Here is a 17,926-nt window from a genome sequence, read left to right as displayed (position 1 = left end):
TCATACTGTAGGTTTTACACTCTGTTAGTCAGTATTCAATAAATAGCTGAATAGTCCCAGTGTTAAATTTCTTGAAACTATTCATGTTATGCCCCATTTTGAATGGCATAAATAATATCTAAGAGGAAAGGAACCTACAATGCTAATATTGAGCCTTTCCTTCCAAACTACCAAATTTTTATGATCTCTCTATAGCACGCTGAATTAAATAACAACATATACCTTAATTAGCATTCACTACTTATTGTTATACAATCAGAAATGATCTATGTGTAAACATGAGACAAACCCTCAGCTGGTGCAACTTCAGTTTACTGGCAAGTCAAATGACTTTGTGAAGTTAACACACCCATGAATCTTGCCCAAAATCTCATTCATGTAACTGACTTCATGACAAATTCAGAAACAAGGAAATCTGCATTTGATCAACTCCCTTTTTGTTACTAGTATGTGTCATTATGAGCAGTCGTAAATATAGAGAAGCATTAATGATCAAGTGTTATGACCATGCAGTGGCCCAGTTATAAAAGCAAACAGTTTGAAAACCAGCTTGGTGTATAAAGAGATTATTAGTTCAGAACACCAAGATAGCATTTATCTGCAGTGAATGTATTTTTCATGGATTGATTTTTTTTTTTTTTTTTTTTTTGGTGGAGGGAGAGAATGGCTTAGTTAAAAAAAAAAAAAAAATTCATCATTCTTAGTTTCTTTTCACTTCTTCCTGGGAAAAGAAATGGAGGTGGAAGAAAGTGATACAGATTTTTCATTTTTATTATTATTTACTAAGACTTATTTTTAAAACAATACTAAAGGATCACTCTTCTAGTCATACCACAGAGCTACTTACGATGCCAAGAGTGTTCCCCAGTTAATTTTACGTTATTTTCATTCATCTATACACACAGGAAATCTTCCTGTAGGGACTCTGAGAAGTCTTCGTGGATGTTACTCTTCCCAGAAAAGCTGAAGCTGACAGTCTGTATCTCCTACTCTCCACCTCTTGGCTGTGCCGGAGCAGTTGCTGATGGGGCTGTGTGGCAAGACCATTGATCTAGCTACATCTTTCCTCCTTTGTTTCTGCAGTGAATGAGTGGGCAGGGGTGGAGGTTTTATGGGTGGGGTGGAAATTGTTTAAGCTAGCTTTGCTGGCAAAAGTAGTCTGTGGAACCACAGACTAACCCTGAAGGCTATACTTACTGTCACTGGCTTTCTGTCAAGGATCACATGGGATAATCTTTAGTGAATATCAGTATCCTCTAACTTGCCCAAGAAGTACAAGTCTAATCTGGCAGCAGCAGACACATGAGTTCTAGAAAAATAAAGGGCTTGTATTTGGCCCAGAGAACTTATACTTTAACCAATTAATATTTTAAAAAGCCTGGGGAGTTAGTCTTTTTTTCATACTTGAAATGTACTGGTATTTGTGTATCAAAAGTATGCTGTATAAAAATAAAAATGCCATGCTATGGGAAATATTCACTGACACCAAACAAAATCATGTGTTTCACGCATTATTAGTATTATGTTTCCCATGTTAGTAATACTTCCTACTATTTCTAATGAAATAGGCCAATTATGCTTGCAACGAAAGTTCATTCTTTTTCACTCCATGGCAACCCAGTGACCCACTAAGATGAAAATGCTGTAAGTTTCAAATACCATGTTGATATGTCCATGTACTTCCCCCTCAAAATGCCTGAAATTAAGTCGATGAAATATTACAATTTAATAATGACATAACGACAAAAGATACAGGATACAGATGGACTAACATCATGGTCCAAGAAGCCCTGTGTAATTTATATATTCTTTTAAAAAGCATCTTTTTTAAAGGAGTGTTCAAAAAGATTTTAAATTGATAATACAGTGGTCTTGCACAGTAAAATCAGTGAAAAAGTCTACTGTCACTTTAAGGATGCCTTCACTGGCACTTCACAGTGCCTGCAGATGCTGGAAACTGTGTCATATCATTAAAGTGGACCTAGAAAGAGGACTTAATTCATTGTAGAGAGTATGCCAGGCATGTTACGTCAGGAAAAGTAAACGTATATAACCTGATGTGCTAAGTTTATTAGGCACAGCAGGCACTGTGTTTCAATTTGCTTGAAAAGATAAAAGAAATGATACTGAAAAATAAGACACACTGATAATTGCACTGCATTTTTAATAAACTTCTATTTGAAGAAATTCTTCTCATCAGTTGCAATGTTTGCTAATAAATACAGATGCAATAATACAAAAGATGAAACTATTAATTATAAAGCTTGAGTGCTAATTTAAACACAAATGCTAATACAGGCATCTTGTTTCTGAGATCTTAAACCAGCCTGATTTAGCATTTTTGAGCTTATTCCACTTTAAGAAGCCTAGGTATAGTCGAGACACTTGCATATAAACAAGGTCGGCTAAGGATGAACCAACACCGTATCAGCTACTCTGTCATCAGTGCTCATGTGTATTCCGAGTTAATCATTAATAATGAACACTCTTATGCATTTACCATATAGTAGATAACATGTTATAAATTTACTTCTCAGAGTAAGTTTTCAGCTGCCTGTATGCTCAGGAATACCTCTCTCTCTATGAAACACTTGCTCTATGTAAAGGGAAGAGATCAGAAGACTGGTTGAACTGTTACAGCAGCTTGAGCCACTGCCCTCCTACTGTATTATGTGACCCATTTTTTTGCATTCCCTCCATTTAATTTTGTTTTGGAATTAAGATAGCATAATTAAAGGACTACACTATGAAGAGCAGTGTATTTGTGTGTGTCACAGCTGTGACAGGTAGCATTATAGAGAAATTGCCCGTATAGCATAAACTGTTACAAATTTGAATACCGATTAGTCTGCCGAAGACAGTACTTGTAAACTGGTTTTCCAGACACCAAGTAATTTCTGTTGTTGCCTATATGCAATTCCTTTGTTAATTTGAATTTATCTTTGCAATGTATGAACAGTCTTTTACTGGTTATGACAACAAATATCTGAGGGACTGCTAGATCAGTTATTTGGTAATCCCTACATCAAAGACAGATGAGATTTAGTTCTTTGGAATTTAGACCAGGAGCATGTAATTCTGCATATACCCAACAGCTATTTTGTTCCCAGCCAAGCCTGTTGTATAATAAACAATCTGAATGCATTTCAGGGGTGAATTACTATACGATAGAGGAAGATAATGATAACCCAAGGTGACACAGCACAGAGAAAACAAACTTTATTATTACTGACCTGAACAGATACTTTTTATTGCTTTTAGTGAAATTATAGTCTCACTAAAAGTAAACTGCTTTGGGTTACTTTGTATGGGGAGAGATTAACAGCAGCCAAATCAGCTGAAAAATTACGGAATTCTAGACGGTGTAACAATTGCATATTGTTGAAATAAATCAGAAAATTTCAGATTCCATGTAGCATCAACAATCAAAAACTATTTCTACACGTCTCCTTTTAAAAGAGAGTCAGTATCAAATAGCATATGTTTACTGAAAGCTTATGAAAAAGTAGTTTGCAAAAAAACAAATCATTTGACATTAGTTAATAACTGGTAGCACTGCCTTATACAAACCCACAGAGAACTTGACTGCTTGAAAAGTAACTCCTTACCCAGCATCATAGCTTACTTTTATTTCGCACAGATTACCTTGCAAGATAAGCTTCTGTATTATGCACACCTTTGCAGAGCAATCTCTTATAAAATTATCTTGTAGAGATAAATGGAATGAATGACTAGACCAGCACGACATGGACAAAGCCATTCCCAAAATAAGCTATTTGATCGAAGTGAAGCGGTTGGGCAAACTTACAGGAACCAGTTTCCAAAACCATTTGGTAGGAGACTTCAGAGGAAGCAGTAGGAAAAAAGAATAAAAGCAAAAAGCAAAGAAAAAAAAGGAACAATTTATCAGATTTCATAAATTACTTTTATGAAGCAATTTTCTTTAACATTCTCAGTTTTGTATAACAGTGAATTGTAATTTAATGCTAAGCATTAGTGCACTGTAACCTCTGCATAGTGAGCTAATTAGCAGAAATAACACTGGAGAAATATGTCTGCAGTTTTTGTAGAGCAACATTATAATTTTCCCACATGAACAGATAAGATTGTCAGATCAATGCAGTTTTATTTAATGCTTTCACACCTCTAATTGTACCCTACATATGCAATCCAACTGAAGAATTCATTTGAGACTTGAAGTCATGATATCACAAGTATCAAAATGAACTCCAGCAGCACATATGCGGAAGCAGGGAAGCTAAAGCAATGAAAAAGAAGGGTATGAACACACTGTAGTACAGTACAACCAACTGCAGCGAAGTTTGCATTAGTTACTTCAAGCCAAACAGTTATGTTTGTAACATTTAACAATACATTTTAAACAATCTTGTGACAGTTTTCAGAGCAACAAGAGGTGCAGGCAGTTATATTTTTGCAATGACAAAACACATTAGCATCAGCTGCATGATGTGCAATGACCTGAAATGGAGATGGACTTTTTGCTACTGGCAGGAAAGTGATCAGATCTGATACATACAATTCTAAACTTGTAAGTGATCAAAAAATACAACACCAAATTATAAGTTTTATAAATACAAAGTTTGACCTAAAAGCTTAATCCTAAGCACACTGAAGTCAGTGAATTTTTCTGTAACTCTATACACTAGTCTGGCATAATACTTCTACTATTAAGAAAAAAACCCATCATGTAGCAGTATTATAAATATACACAGAAAACTTCACCGCTCAGTTGATTTCCTGTAGAAATAAAAAACCCCAAACATTCAAACCAATTACTGAAATACAGGAAATATATATATATTTTTTTTAAATGAAGAGAAGTATTTTCTGGAAATGGTGAAAAAGTAGTTTTAAAACTATTACGGAAAAAACTACTATGGCAGCTTATTATTTTATGTAGTTATTTAACTACTGTGCTTCTATAAAACCCTTAAAATAACTGTAGTAACGACACAAAGCTTTTATGTAAAAAAAACCCCTATTGTAGATGAAAGGGTGTGCATTAGTAACATGACTATTCTCAACATTCTTCTCCATTTAATTGGACTGTTACAGTGGAGAATCCTAAAGCCACTCAGAAGACATGAACTATGAAATGCATGTTCATGTCTGGCTTCTAGACATTTCAGTCACACCCAACTAAAGCACTTTGCATAGAGTTCAGTTTCTCTTCACCTCACTGAAATATAGTCAACTTATGGAAAAGTACGTGAATTTGAAAACAAATCATCTTCATTTTCAACTGCAATCAGGAATTCTAAATCATATCATAAAGCAAGTTTTTAGGTAAGTGGACTGAGATCAGCCCTGGGCTGCCAGAGATCAGCCCTGGGCTGCCTATCATTCTACTTAACACTGACAGAAACATTCTTTGATTATCAAGGTGAAGTCTGTTTCAGACTTGGACTCAAAAGGTCCATCAATATTTACTTAATAATAGGCTGAATAACTATTATTTGGAAAAAAACACACATTTGTTTCAATTCCAAAAACTAGCTCTCTGTAACAGTACAAACTGAACTCCAAACTAGCAATTCAATATACATTTTATTTGTCCACATGGCTGAAACTATGGTTGAGATGACTATGAATATGGATCAAAGAGGCTGAAAGACTGAAGATAATCAAGTTTAAATTCAAACAGACTATAAGATTTATAAATATACACTTTGTAGAGGCACTTAAGGAAAAGAGAGAGAGAAATGCTGAAATCTCCTGCACAACGTAATGGGAATTCAGTGTCTGTTGAATTGGCACTTGATATCACCAGGAATAGCCTTTTTCCCCCGTAGAACTTACTAAAAGCAAAAACAAAACTGAAAACTAGAAAACAAACTGAGCAGAGAATCCTGAGTGACTTCTCCCAATGTTTAAAATAAACAACCAACCACAAAACAAAACAAAAACTCCAAAGAAAAAAAACTCCAGTCCCTCAGGTTGAGGACTTAAGAGTTTTACAAGACTGCTTAATCCCCCCTAACAACAAGTTTTAAACATGACTATTATAAATTTAACTCGGTATAAATGCATTCTATGGTGCCAAAAAACAGTAGTCATCGCCCTTCATTAAATACTTGTTTCTGCTGTCTTCCTTGCACCATCATTTTTGTTCATGCAGCTGTGCATTAATTGGATAAAGAAGCTGATCCTGCTTGCAAACTTTTCTTCTTGACAGGTTAGCTTTTGCTAGCAGTGTGGATTTATGACACATTAAGTTGAAAGTGCAACTACAGCGTTAGTGTTTTACCTTCACGCAAAAAGTTGCACTGTTTAAACTAATTATAAAAATGTTTAAAGAATTCAGATCTTTGGAAGAATACTCTCACATTTGTTTCTGTCATAGAATTTGCATGGATTTGGCTTAAAACTGTTAAGACCGATTCACTCTAAATCACAAAAGCAGACAGAAAAATAACAGGTTGTTGAGAAAGCTTTCACTATATTGAAAATCAGTAGTTTAACCAGTGCAACTGTACATTCACTACATATTATTCAATGGAAGCCTGAAAACCAAAGCTATTCACTACAAAACTTGAAATCCTAATTCTGAAAGAAGATGCAGAGACTCTACCAGAGAAAGACGAGGTTACCACAAATCACCGGCTGATCAAGATCCACAGAGGACTACCTGGAACTAAAAATCAGACATACTCCTTCCTCTCTTATCTTCTACAGGAAGCTAGCAGCAGAAGGAAAACAAAAGCCATCTCATGATCTGTTAATACTGTTTTTATCTATCCAGAAATAGAAAAATAGGTAAATCTTATCAGTTGTATCATTTATTAATCTGTGTCTATGACACTTACAATTCTTAGCAATGTTGATATTTATTATTTATTGCAAAAAGGTTCACCACAGATTTGTCACAAGGTAGTAAGGCATTAATTTGGCAGGCTTGAGGATTATGCTGAAATTGTTTTTCACAACTGAAATTTCTGAATTTATCACAGTAGGAAATTATAAAATAATTAAAAAGTCTACTCATTAACTTTGTTTCACCTTTTAGGTACATAACTTCGCTGCTACTTGGACAGAAATGAAAACTAAAGAAAAGCTTTCCCTAAGGACTAGAATGATCTATTCCTTGCATGTCTGTTTGGCCATCTCTCTAAATGAGTGGAAGAGGCAGGTTCAAAACCTGACCACAACTTAGAAACTCTAAAATGGAAATATCCAAAGTTGTTCGGCTAGAGCAGAAGGAAGATGGCAAAGTTTCTTAAGTTTTAGAATGAAATCACCACCTTTGTATCTGCTTATTGTGTTGGTAACATGGCAGAACCTAAATTACAAAACAGAGCCCCAACCTGAAAAGGATGATGGCAGACAGAAAAGAGTCACAATGAAACATTCCAGTTCCCCTTCATGCTAAGTTTTAAAATACAAATAGAAGCAACAGTTAGGAGTTTAAAAACGTCAAAGAAAGAAAATAAGACAATTGAATTCACATTGCCAGAACTAACCTACAACTGTAATATGAGCATAGAAAATTCGGTATTTAATAAATATAGAGAAATAATTTAATTTTTACATAAAGATGGAAAACTGTAATAATATTGCTTTAGTTAATACAAAGGCAGAATTCAACATCCCACTCCATGCCATTTTTAATTTAAGAAAAATCTACTGATACTAGCAACTAAATCCAGGCATAGCGTGAAATTAAAAAGAAAAAGAAGAAAATCAAGCTAATTAGTATTCGGATAAAAAATTATATACATGTTTCAGCAATACCCAAACCTGGTATAGGAATTAGCTACAATTGTTTCACAGCTTCGCTGAGTTATATGAGGTAGGGTCAACGCCATAAATAACAGGACTTGTCACTGATTCTGTGCTATAAAGACAGGAATGCATGGACTGATGCAATATAGAGACAGATAATCAGGGTAAAGCACCTGGGTATCTGGGAATAAATACTAGGAGATGCCTGACAGAAGCCGCATGATAATTTAACAGAAACAATTCATCCATCCAATGGATCTGCATTATAGTTTTCTTTGGAAAGCTAGCATTCAGTATGATCTGCAGTTAAGAAATACAGGTTTTAGTTATGGTGTTTGATGTGTTTCTAAATCTCAGATGCTTGCATGTGTGCAATCACCATCAGCTTTAGCAAAAGTGAGAGGAAATTTGGGTAATGCTGTGAGGCATATGACAAAAAGAATGGCTGAGATTTCAGAGCAGTTAGTCATCAGTTGAATAGACCAGTGTTTCTCAAAGAAACCCTGGAGTTAAATAATCTGAATGAGTTGAAAATATGTTGCTATCTTCCTGCATGCAAAATAAGAAGTTCAGTAATTAAAATTTCTTAAATACTTCAGAATAGAGTTGACTTGAGTATTTCATATTCTAGACCTGTTTTCTAGCAGCAGAACCCATTTTATCATTGTATTCACTGAAACCTTAATGAACAAATGGTATTTTGACTCATTATCCAAGTAATTTTATCCTCACTTTTCTCATATACTTAAATGTGAAGGACACCTAACTTTCCAATAGCTTTTTTTTTTTCTAAAACCATAATCCACACATTTACTGTCAGAAGAGACATCTAGGGGTCAACTGAAGCTTGAGGTTTTGCCCATGCTGAGGTTTTAGCTAATGAAGTTATGCTAATACAACACCCTTGCATGGAATACCTTACTTGACATTGTAATTTATCCAGCTGAATCCCACACTGAGGCAAATAACATAACATGTACCTGGGATAACAGTATCTAAAATTCAGTGTATAAAACAGAAGGACTTAATTACAAATTTTCCCATGATATGGCAACTGTAGCATAATTTTGTTATTTTGCAAATGCATTTGTACATTGGCCAACAGAACAGAGCTCTGATTGTCTTACAGCTTCACAATTCATGTGAAAAACACCACAAATGCATATACCATTTTTACGTAAATGTTTTATTCCATTGGGTCCATTTATGGGACCAGAGTTACAAACTATACAAGTCTTTCAACAGTTGATTCAAGAATACTGACATTATAAACTAAAACTTTATCTTGCTATGCGTAATATAAAATGCAAACTATAATACAAGTGAAAATAAACGTCACTGAATTCTTAAATACAAATTTAATGGCATTGCTCTGATAATAACATTCTCTTTGATGTATCTTTGTTTACCATATTAAGAGTCTCATGCACTTTGCATTTTAAAATCTGTCCTCATTTCAAAGTGACCTGAAAACCACACAAAACTTCCTACTATTATTTTCAGGAAAAAGAAAAATCACTAGAGGACAGAGGATCATAGGTTATCTCTCTGGCCCCCGTTTACTTTGTTTTATCTAAATTTGAGAAATGAACTTGTCAAGGACACCTTATTCTCCAGACTTCTATGCCATTATCACTATTGAACACAGATCAAATTTTCTGTATCAGGATATATGCATCAGGGTCACACTACTATTGTAAAAGATGCCATTTTCTTTTGCTGAGTCACATACTTACTAATTAGCCTTCATCATTCCTCACATTTAAAAAGAAACCACAAGTGCAAGGACATTCATTGCATTCATGCTTTTTGAAGCTGAACTTCTAATCCAGCCAAGTAACCTGCAACTCCTTCAGAGCAGCACTGAAAAGGAGATAGCTGCTAACATGAAAACAGACCAGGAAGGGAACTAGGATCACAGCCTTGCAGTAGCTAGGAAATCTGTTCTGCATTCAAGTGCAGGGGTAATATCAAAGGGTGTTCAATTCAAACTGATTACCAATTCCCCAATAATAATTACATCACAATAGAATAAATGATCTCATTCTGCAGCAAGCAATTTTACATGCTCTGGAACTGTATGCTATCGGTCAGAAATTTTGATGGGTATAATGCTATTTAATTAACTGAGCTCCACAAAGAAAAGGAAAAAAATCCTGCTAGGAAAGGGAATCACATATAATCTGTTTTTATTGTATGTATAATAAAACCTGTAATCAGCCAGTATTTTGGACGATAGCAATGCTTCCCATGATGCCACATACAGATTTCTCTTTTGAGATGCAGTTGATAAGGAAGAAACATTAAAAATCATGAATAAAAATATGGTGCTCTTTCATATCAGATCTGACTACCGTTTTAATTCATTCGAAAGTATTCATTAATCTTAATAAACTCCTTAGGACTAACAGATGTCCTCCTGTTATCAAAGATTTATTTGTCATAAAGGACAACTGGGAATAAAAAAATACAACTCTATTCGTGTTACATTGAAATGGGTATTTTCATGGAAATGATAAAACTAGTAACAAAATGACTGAATACTGGGAGTTTGCTTTTCTTAACAAGCAGTTAAAAGTTCTATGTCTGCAAATGTATATTGACCTATACATACTATATCTAAGTAGTTTTTGTTTACAGATGAAGTATTTTAACTCCTACACCTACCTTTTGACCTCCTGCAGATTCTGCACTGTGGTGCTCTTTTAGTTTTTGTTCCTGTTCCATTATGTCTTTCAAATGTTCATTTACCTAGAGACAAAATAGTTTATTCAGTGGTCTGTTCTAAGAAAGAAGTCATCAAAATTATAAGTTTTGAAAAGGTCTATAAATCACTACCACTGAGTTAACGGAAAATATTAAACAAGTATTTCAGACTATAGCCCTGAAGTATAATCAGCAATCTCAGTTCCCAATGCAATCTGGGGTCACAGGTTGTTACCTTCACATTGTACAAGCCAACCCGCCCCTTATTATGCTTGATCACTCTTGATTAACAGTGTATCCTTGTTACTTGATTTGATTGTGCAGTGAAGGTAGATCACTTCAAGCAAGATGTGTTCAAATACAAACAGAATACCTTGGTTTTAAATCATGGTAAGTTACATAGACAACTCCTAAAGAGCCAAAAAGAGACCCTCAAGCAGCTGTCATGGCATGTCAACATGACAACAACCAACTAAGACATCATATGCACTATATATTATAGTATTTTATTTAGACTTACCACTTATTTGGTTCACATAACGTGTTTAACTTGTTTCTACAAGCTTTGCCTTTTATTATCCATACACACCAGATGAAGGAACAGTCTGTATCAGACACAGTCTTGATATACCTTCATACATACATATTTTACCCACTCAGCTCTAATCAAATCATATAAACTACAAAGAAAAATCACAGCTTGCTTTTCCAGTACTCATACCTTGTTTATCCAGTACATGACAGCATCCTCAATGTCGTAAGGTAGATCTGTAGCTTGGAAGAAGGATGAATACTGCTGAGTGCATGCAATCACTTTTTCAACACTGACCATCTCTACGGTATATGCCATCATAAGAGTATCGATCATGGCCAAGTGAGCACTCTACAAAGAGAAGCAACAATACATAATTAGTTTGCAAATCAAAGGATCACTTTCTTACATATCGTTTCTGAACATAGTCACATACATTAAAACACCAAAACTGTAAACCCCACAAGTTATCTGTGTGGTTGTCAGTTTTTGAATGAAAGATACATGAAGACAAACCACACAACAGATTTGAGAACGCAACACAAAGTACAGGGACATTAATTACAAAAATGCATATTGAAAGTGGAAATAACTTGTGTAACAAAATTAACACCAAAAATAAAGAACTGGAAATGGAAAGAATAAGCAATTTTAACAATTCAAACATTACATTACTTTTAACAGAGCTAGAGAGTTCTTTTAAATCTGTCACCCTAGTGAAAACAAAAACCCCTGCCTGATCAATGTTATTTGTACTGGAAATAAAAGCTGAGACTTGCTGATAAACAACCTTCTACCATCAGGAAAATGCTGCATTAATAAGTGGAAGTTTATCTATTCTTAAACTCATAAACCAGGAAGACACAATTACACTAACCTTCAGTTAAAAACAACATGATAGTAAACATTTACTTTTCTTCTAGTAAACTAGAAGTAGCTATGTACAACTAGGTTTAAAATAAGCATATACTGATAAATAAAACATAGCTTCTGTTAAAAGAGGAGGTATGCTTCTCCTGGTGTTATTAGGTACTGAAAGACAATGACAACTTCACAGTTTGTAATAATTAAAAACAAACAAAAAACCCCACCAAAAAACCCAAAGCAAAACAAAAAAAAAAAAAAAAAAAAGAGGATGACAACCAGGATTTACATTAGATTCTTGTGACTGAATAAGAAAATTATGGCAGTTTGTAGATGCAGTGTTTAGAGCTAAACAGATTTGTTTCTGCTTCATGATAAGAACAGCAACAGCTTTCTAGGTATTACGCAGTATTTCCCATGAAGCAGAACAATTTCCGAAGAGACTATTTTTTAAAAACAGCCCTTAAACACAGCTCACGATGCAAAGATCCCAAACACTTGTTACACCATCACTTCAATTCTATAAAAAAAAAATATTCATATAAACATCTCACAAGGTAGCTATAGCAGCCATGGCAACAGCAATGAACAACATGAGTCACACAGCAATATGCTATCTAATCATTAGAATTAAGGTAGTACATGCACATCATTTACTGCAGAATTGCCAGCAGGAAAAAGATGAACAGATCCAGACTTTGTGCTGCCCTTAGTGTTTCTATCGCCAATGAAAGTGATGAACCTGGCCTCAGAAGCAGGCAGCAGCACATACTCATTTTGTTTGACAAAAAAAGGCAAACTATATTTTATCTACTAAAGACATTCACATACTGTTCCTAACAGCCAATCTTCCTGGGACAAGCTTATTCTCTTTGGACCCTGAAGGTGACCCGAGAGCCATCTGTCTTTCACACACTCCATCCATACTCTTAGCACAAGTAGTGCAGCCAGGCTAGGAACCAGCATCTCTTCACTCCTGCCACCACTGATTGACTTATTCAGAATAAACTCTTTTCAGCATATTCATCTGCCTTATGAATTTATTTACAGACCTTTAGTGGACAACTACTGATACAAGCTCTTGGGTGCAAATGAAGGCAAGAGCTGGGCAGCTAAATTCTTGCCACCCAAAGTATTTAAGAAGGAAAAGACAGAGTATTGCCCATGCCCCGCCTCCTGAGGAAACTGCATTCCAGTGTGAAATACGGCAATTCTACACACAAATACAAGTCACTCCTTTGTTGGCCCAGAAATGCAGTGCAAAGGAGGTCAGATAAAGTATCACATTAACTACTAGTAAAATCCCCAAACCTTGTGAGGGATTACAGAGCCGGGGTCAGCCATACGAACCCATGCAGTTCTGTAGGAGTTTCCAGCTCAGACTGCAGAAGGGTACTTTAGCAAGTGCAAAACAACAAGGAAGAAGGGAAGACTTGGATCACCGCTGACATCCAGGCGCCATTGCTCTAATGGTCTTCCCTTGCTATATCTTCGTTGCCTAGTCTGAATGGCACCTGGGTTAAAACCTTGTGCCGTTTCCAGAACTTCCCCAGAAAATGAAATGGAGATATTAAAATATCAAGAAAACGCTGGATTTGCTGTTTAAGAGGAGGTAGCACACAAAAGATGTTTCCCAGTCAGACATAAGAGCGGCCTCATACGGAGCGCTGCCGCTAGAGGTGTGCTAAGAGTAGTCTGTGCTGATCCAGAACCGCTTGGACTGCCTGCTGCACAAGAGGATTATTTTCATGCCCGGCCTGCAGGGTGGACACAGACTTCTAGTTGAGGTCTGACAACCAAGGAAGCTCCAAGCAGGTTTGAAAGCAGAATCTTGTTCCTCCACTGGGGATCCACGACTAGTTCACTGGCTGCTGTGCCTGTGCTCTCAGACCAGCCTGCAAGAAAAGCAATCACTGGCAACCCTCCCAGAGGGAATTTAGTAGCCTTCACCTCCCATGCTGGATCATCAGTTTCTTTGTAAAACTTGATCATGCCTATTAAGTGGATTGCCAATGGAGAAAGCCACAAAGTGTTGCTAGAACTGCCAATATGCTCAATATCTTATAAATACATTAAGAAAATTATTTACAACTACCTAGCCGAGTCACATTTTCAATGTTGCTAGCAAATTATTAACGAACTGCAAACTACTTAAGCAAACAGAGGGAACACTGAAAGGGATGACCTTAAATAATACCAAATGTAATAAACTTTTACCCACACTGACTGGATCCATGTCACATCTCTCTATTTCATATAAGCTACCAAGTTCAAGCATCTTCAGTGTCAAAAGTGACTCCAAATTACTTTTTTTATAATCCAGGCAGGATACTATTTTTGAAAAAGCTCCTTTTGAGCAAATAGAAAAAAGAAGAATTTGAGTCAATTTGCATCTATTATCCTGAGAAACAAACTACAAAATTGCTGTTTTTCCCAGTTAGCAAAATCAAACTTTATTTTATAAATAATGTCTTTACTAATAAAAATAGCTAAAACTATTAATATCTATGGATAAACAGGTAAGATAACTTATACCTACTATAGTTGTTTGTTTTTTTTAAAAAGGAGGTACAGAAAGAAAGAGAGAACTGTTTAATTCCAGATAAAACTCTGCTGGTTTTCTTCCACTTATTCTGGAAGGAGTCAGACAATCTGCATTCTTTTACATCTTTTAATTCACTATGCTCAACAACAAAGGCTAAATTAACAAGTGAAGTACAAAAATAGTATCCTACTGTCCCAAACACAGGGTTTATCAGCAGAACTGCTGAAGTTACCAAAAAAAATTTTTTTAAATGGTTCTATTGATAGTAAATAAAGTCCCATTTTTTGTACATCCCACTGAACAGCATTTTTTAGGTACAGCTAAGAAAGCAAGAAGGAGAGGTCACTTTTACTAGTCATATCCACAACTATGACTGAATTACAACACAAGGAAGCAACCTTTCATATCTGAGGGGGAAATACAGATACCATTCTGAACTGGGCAGAAACTAGGATCAGCTGCTCAGCAATGTCTTCTTTCCCTGAACAAACTTGTAATACAATGCCTGATGGAACCCCCCAGGAGCTGCTGATGACTGGTACCAAGACAGTACTCTAAATGCTGCTATTTCCTCCAAGATGTCCACATTCTGAGACACAATGTAAAATAAAAAAAACAGTCAGGATTTCATGCCGTCACATACCTCCCACATCCAGAACTGCAGCAAGGTATACTTGAATAAGGACACATGATTTTGAAGAATAATAATTTTGAAAAGGAAATAATTAAAGAAAAAAATCAGTAACATATTAAACTACACAGACTAGAATACAAAACCATTAGAGAAATATCTCTAAAAAAAAAAATCAAGCTCAACACAGCAGCAGTGAACAACACAGGAAGTTATACACTGCTTTATCAGAAAACTTCTGTTAGGCAGAGGGTTGTTTTAAGCCAAATAAAAAAAAATATTTTCATTTTTTAATCATTTCACTACAGTGGTGCAAAGTACTAAAGTACTTACATAGCACACTACAAAATATTTAAAAAAATACTAAATGCTGGATTCTTAGAGGTATTTTATTTTCTAAGACACAAACATGGTTTTGTCTTTCCCAGCTACACCTTGCATGGAACACAAGAGTTTTAACTCTGTAATCTTTACAATCTCATGTAATTACTAGTTAGTTCCTGCCCTGTAATATAAGTTCCACAGCTTTATTTTCTACTGCTGAATAGTTCAGTCAGAAGCTTACTGAACTGTAGAAGAAAAATTATTCTGAGCAGGACTGCTAATGCTTTCTCCGTCTGCCTAATCTTTGATCATGGATCTTGCTTCACCTCCAAATCGCAAACAACTTCATTAAAAAGTGCACAAAGCAAAAGGTATATATACTGTACGCACAGATACTTATGGGTAAATACCGCATATTATAGACAGCTCTTATTACCTAACTACTAAGGATATTCCTCATATTCCATTAAACGATATTCAAATCGGGAGTTCTGTTTTGGCCTGCCACTTTGGGAAAATCATAGACAAAACCATTTCCCACTATAGTACTTGAAGAAAGGGACCGAAAGAAAACAGATGATGTAATCCTTATCCTCATGCTAAAATAAACAAACAAACAAACAAACAAACAAACACATAAATGACTCTTTCCTCAAGTCTTTTATTGAAAGAAAAAGTTCCCTAGCCTCACTATGCTTTGGAGAACAGATTAAATTTTTGACAGAATATGGCTTTTCCAATCAGGAATATCTATTTCTGTTCTTATGGAAGTTGGTCATGCTTCAAGAATTTTTTGGTAAGAATTTTGTGAAGGAATTTGGTCATATTAAAAAAAGTCTTCATACTGTAGTTCTCACTTGCACAATAAACAGAAATATTTCTAGCTCAATTCTCTAAACATTTTGCCTATACTAGATCAGGCACTTGAGCAAAGAACAGAAATTAGCTCTCTACAATTAGCTGGGAGAATATTTCTATCACCTTTGCATCAACAGCTATGCATGAAACCAACTGTTTCTGCCTGCTGAAAACAGGTTTTGGATCCAGGTATTTCTCACAATACAGTAAAAAACAGTAAGTTGAGCCAGTTACTTCAGTTAACAGTAAAGTACAGAGTAAATTCCATGGGCTGGATGAAACCTACACTAAAGAAACTACATACAAGTAAGCACTAAGATTACAAATATGTTGAATGTTTGGTATATTCCTAAAGTAATTGATCTGTTAATGCTAACTGTAAGTAACATTTCTCAAACTAAAACTGAAATCCCCATTAATGTTCTGCCAGTATATACCAGTTCTTAAATGAATGTTGTATTTCTTTTTATGATTATTACCACAGATTGATTGCTATTAAGACAGAGCAAAGATAACTAGAAACAAAAAGCAAGAAAGAGAATACAGTAACTAAGAGAGAGAGATAATCCCCCCAAAAACAGTCACTGAATTTCTAACTGCTAGAAGGTATTGATCATATGGAATAACCATTATAGGACACATACTTAAGGAAAAGAGACAGGTAAAACTGAGTTGCTGATATGCAAAGCAGAAGATAGACAGGAAGAGCAGGCAAGTAAGGGATTAAACAGAGCACAACTGCAGCAAAAAGATGTGCCAAGAACACTGTGAGGATCTCCTTCTGTACCGTGCTAACTCATGTCTCCAAATTCAGCTTTCTTGCAGATTCTGTGAACAACGCAGTTTGAGGAGGCTGAGTAGCTTTAGCCTACAGGCACCCTTTCCCAAAGGCCCTCCCCTAGATAATCCAAGTGTCAAATGAATCTGCTAGCATAATGAGATACCATCTAAATTCCAAGTCTCAAAAGAGTGGAAAATTGCAGAATTCCAGCTCAGGGAAAGCACAGGCCCAATACTGCAGGAGGTGAGGAAGGAACTCATGAGCAGAGCCAATAGGTGATAACTCCCATTATTAATTTCAAAGCTATTGCTTCATTTGGCTAACATTCATATATTAAACTGAAAATAATTCTGATACTACAAAGGAAACAACAGTTTTAAAAGATTTTGATCAACAAAATGGGACAGCCTGAACTAGTCAGTTCTGCCACCTTTGATGATTTTTGGACCTAATTCTGTTCTAGCCTCACACAGTACTTATGCCTAGTACAGTTCTAAAATAGCCTCAGTTGTCTCGCTGTTCTTGTCCTGCAATGGCACGATCACGTCAAATTACCTCTTCACTGCATTTTCATGAAGAACAAGTGCTTAACTCTGATAAGATGCTTGTTCAGCAAGAACGGGCATTACTGAGTCACGCTAAACACATCACAGCAGGTTCTGCAAGGTAGAGGGAATGGTTTTTACTCTCAGTATTCATTATAACCTTCTGTATTTGGTTAACTTTTAAACTTTAGTAATCAATTATATGAATATATAACAAACATCATTATTTGACTGACTATACACATCTGACATGGGAAATGTAATCCACTTCCAAAAAAAGGATTTGTTAAGTACAGACACTTGCAGAGTTAAGCATTTTGACAGCACTTCCAGGTTCTTCTACCTAAGGTTTCCTCATTATGCTTGTTAGGGAGTTTAATAATTTGCCCATTAACTC

General features: G+C 35.5%; 1 protein-coding gene across 1 annotated transcript in view; it reads right to left on the bottom strand.

The window, feature by feature from the left end:
• The window catches only part of CAMSAP2 (calmodulin regulated spectrin associated protein family member 2), an 87,915-nt gene that overhangs the window by 31,533 nt on the left and 38,456 nt on the right, over positions 1–17,926 (bottom strand). Inside the window, exons 3-5 of the mRNA XM_082002751.1 lie at positions 11,171–11,332; positions 10,411–10,494; positions 3,809–3,841 (exon numbers count right to left, since the gene is read on the bottom strand). Of these exons, the coding sequence (XP_081858877.1) occupies positions 3,809–3,841; positions 10,411–10,494; positions 11,171–11,332 (279 nt within the window). The remainder of the gene's footprint in view (positions 1–3,808; positions 3,842–10,410; positions 10,495–11,170; positions 11,333–17,926) is intronic.

The sequence above is a fragment of the Phaethon aethereus genome (assembly GCF_964289735.1).
Source record: "Phaethon aethereus genome assembly, chromosome: 8".
Lineage (NCBI taxonomy): Eukaryota > Metazoa > Chordata > Aves > Phaethontiformes > Phaethontidae > Phaethon > Phaethon aethereus.
This window is presented reverse-complemented; position numbering and strand designations above follow the sequence as displayed.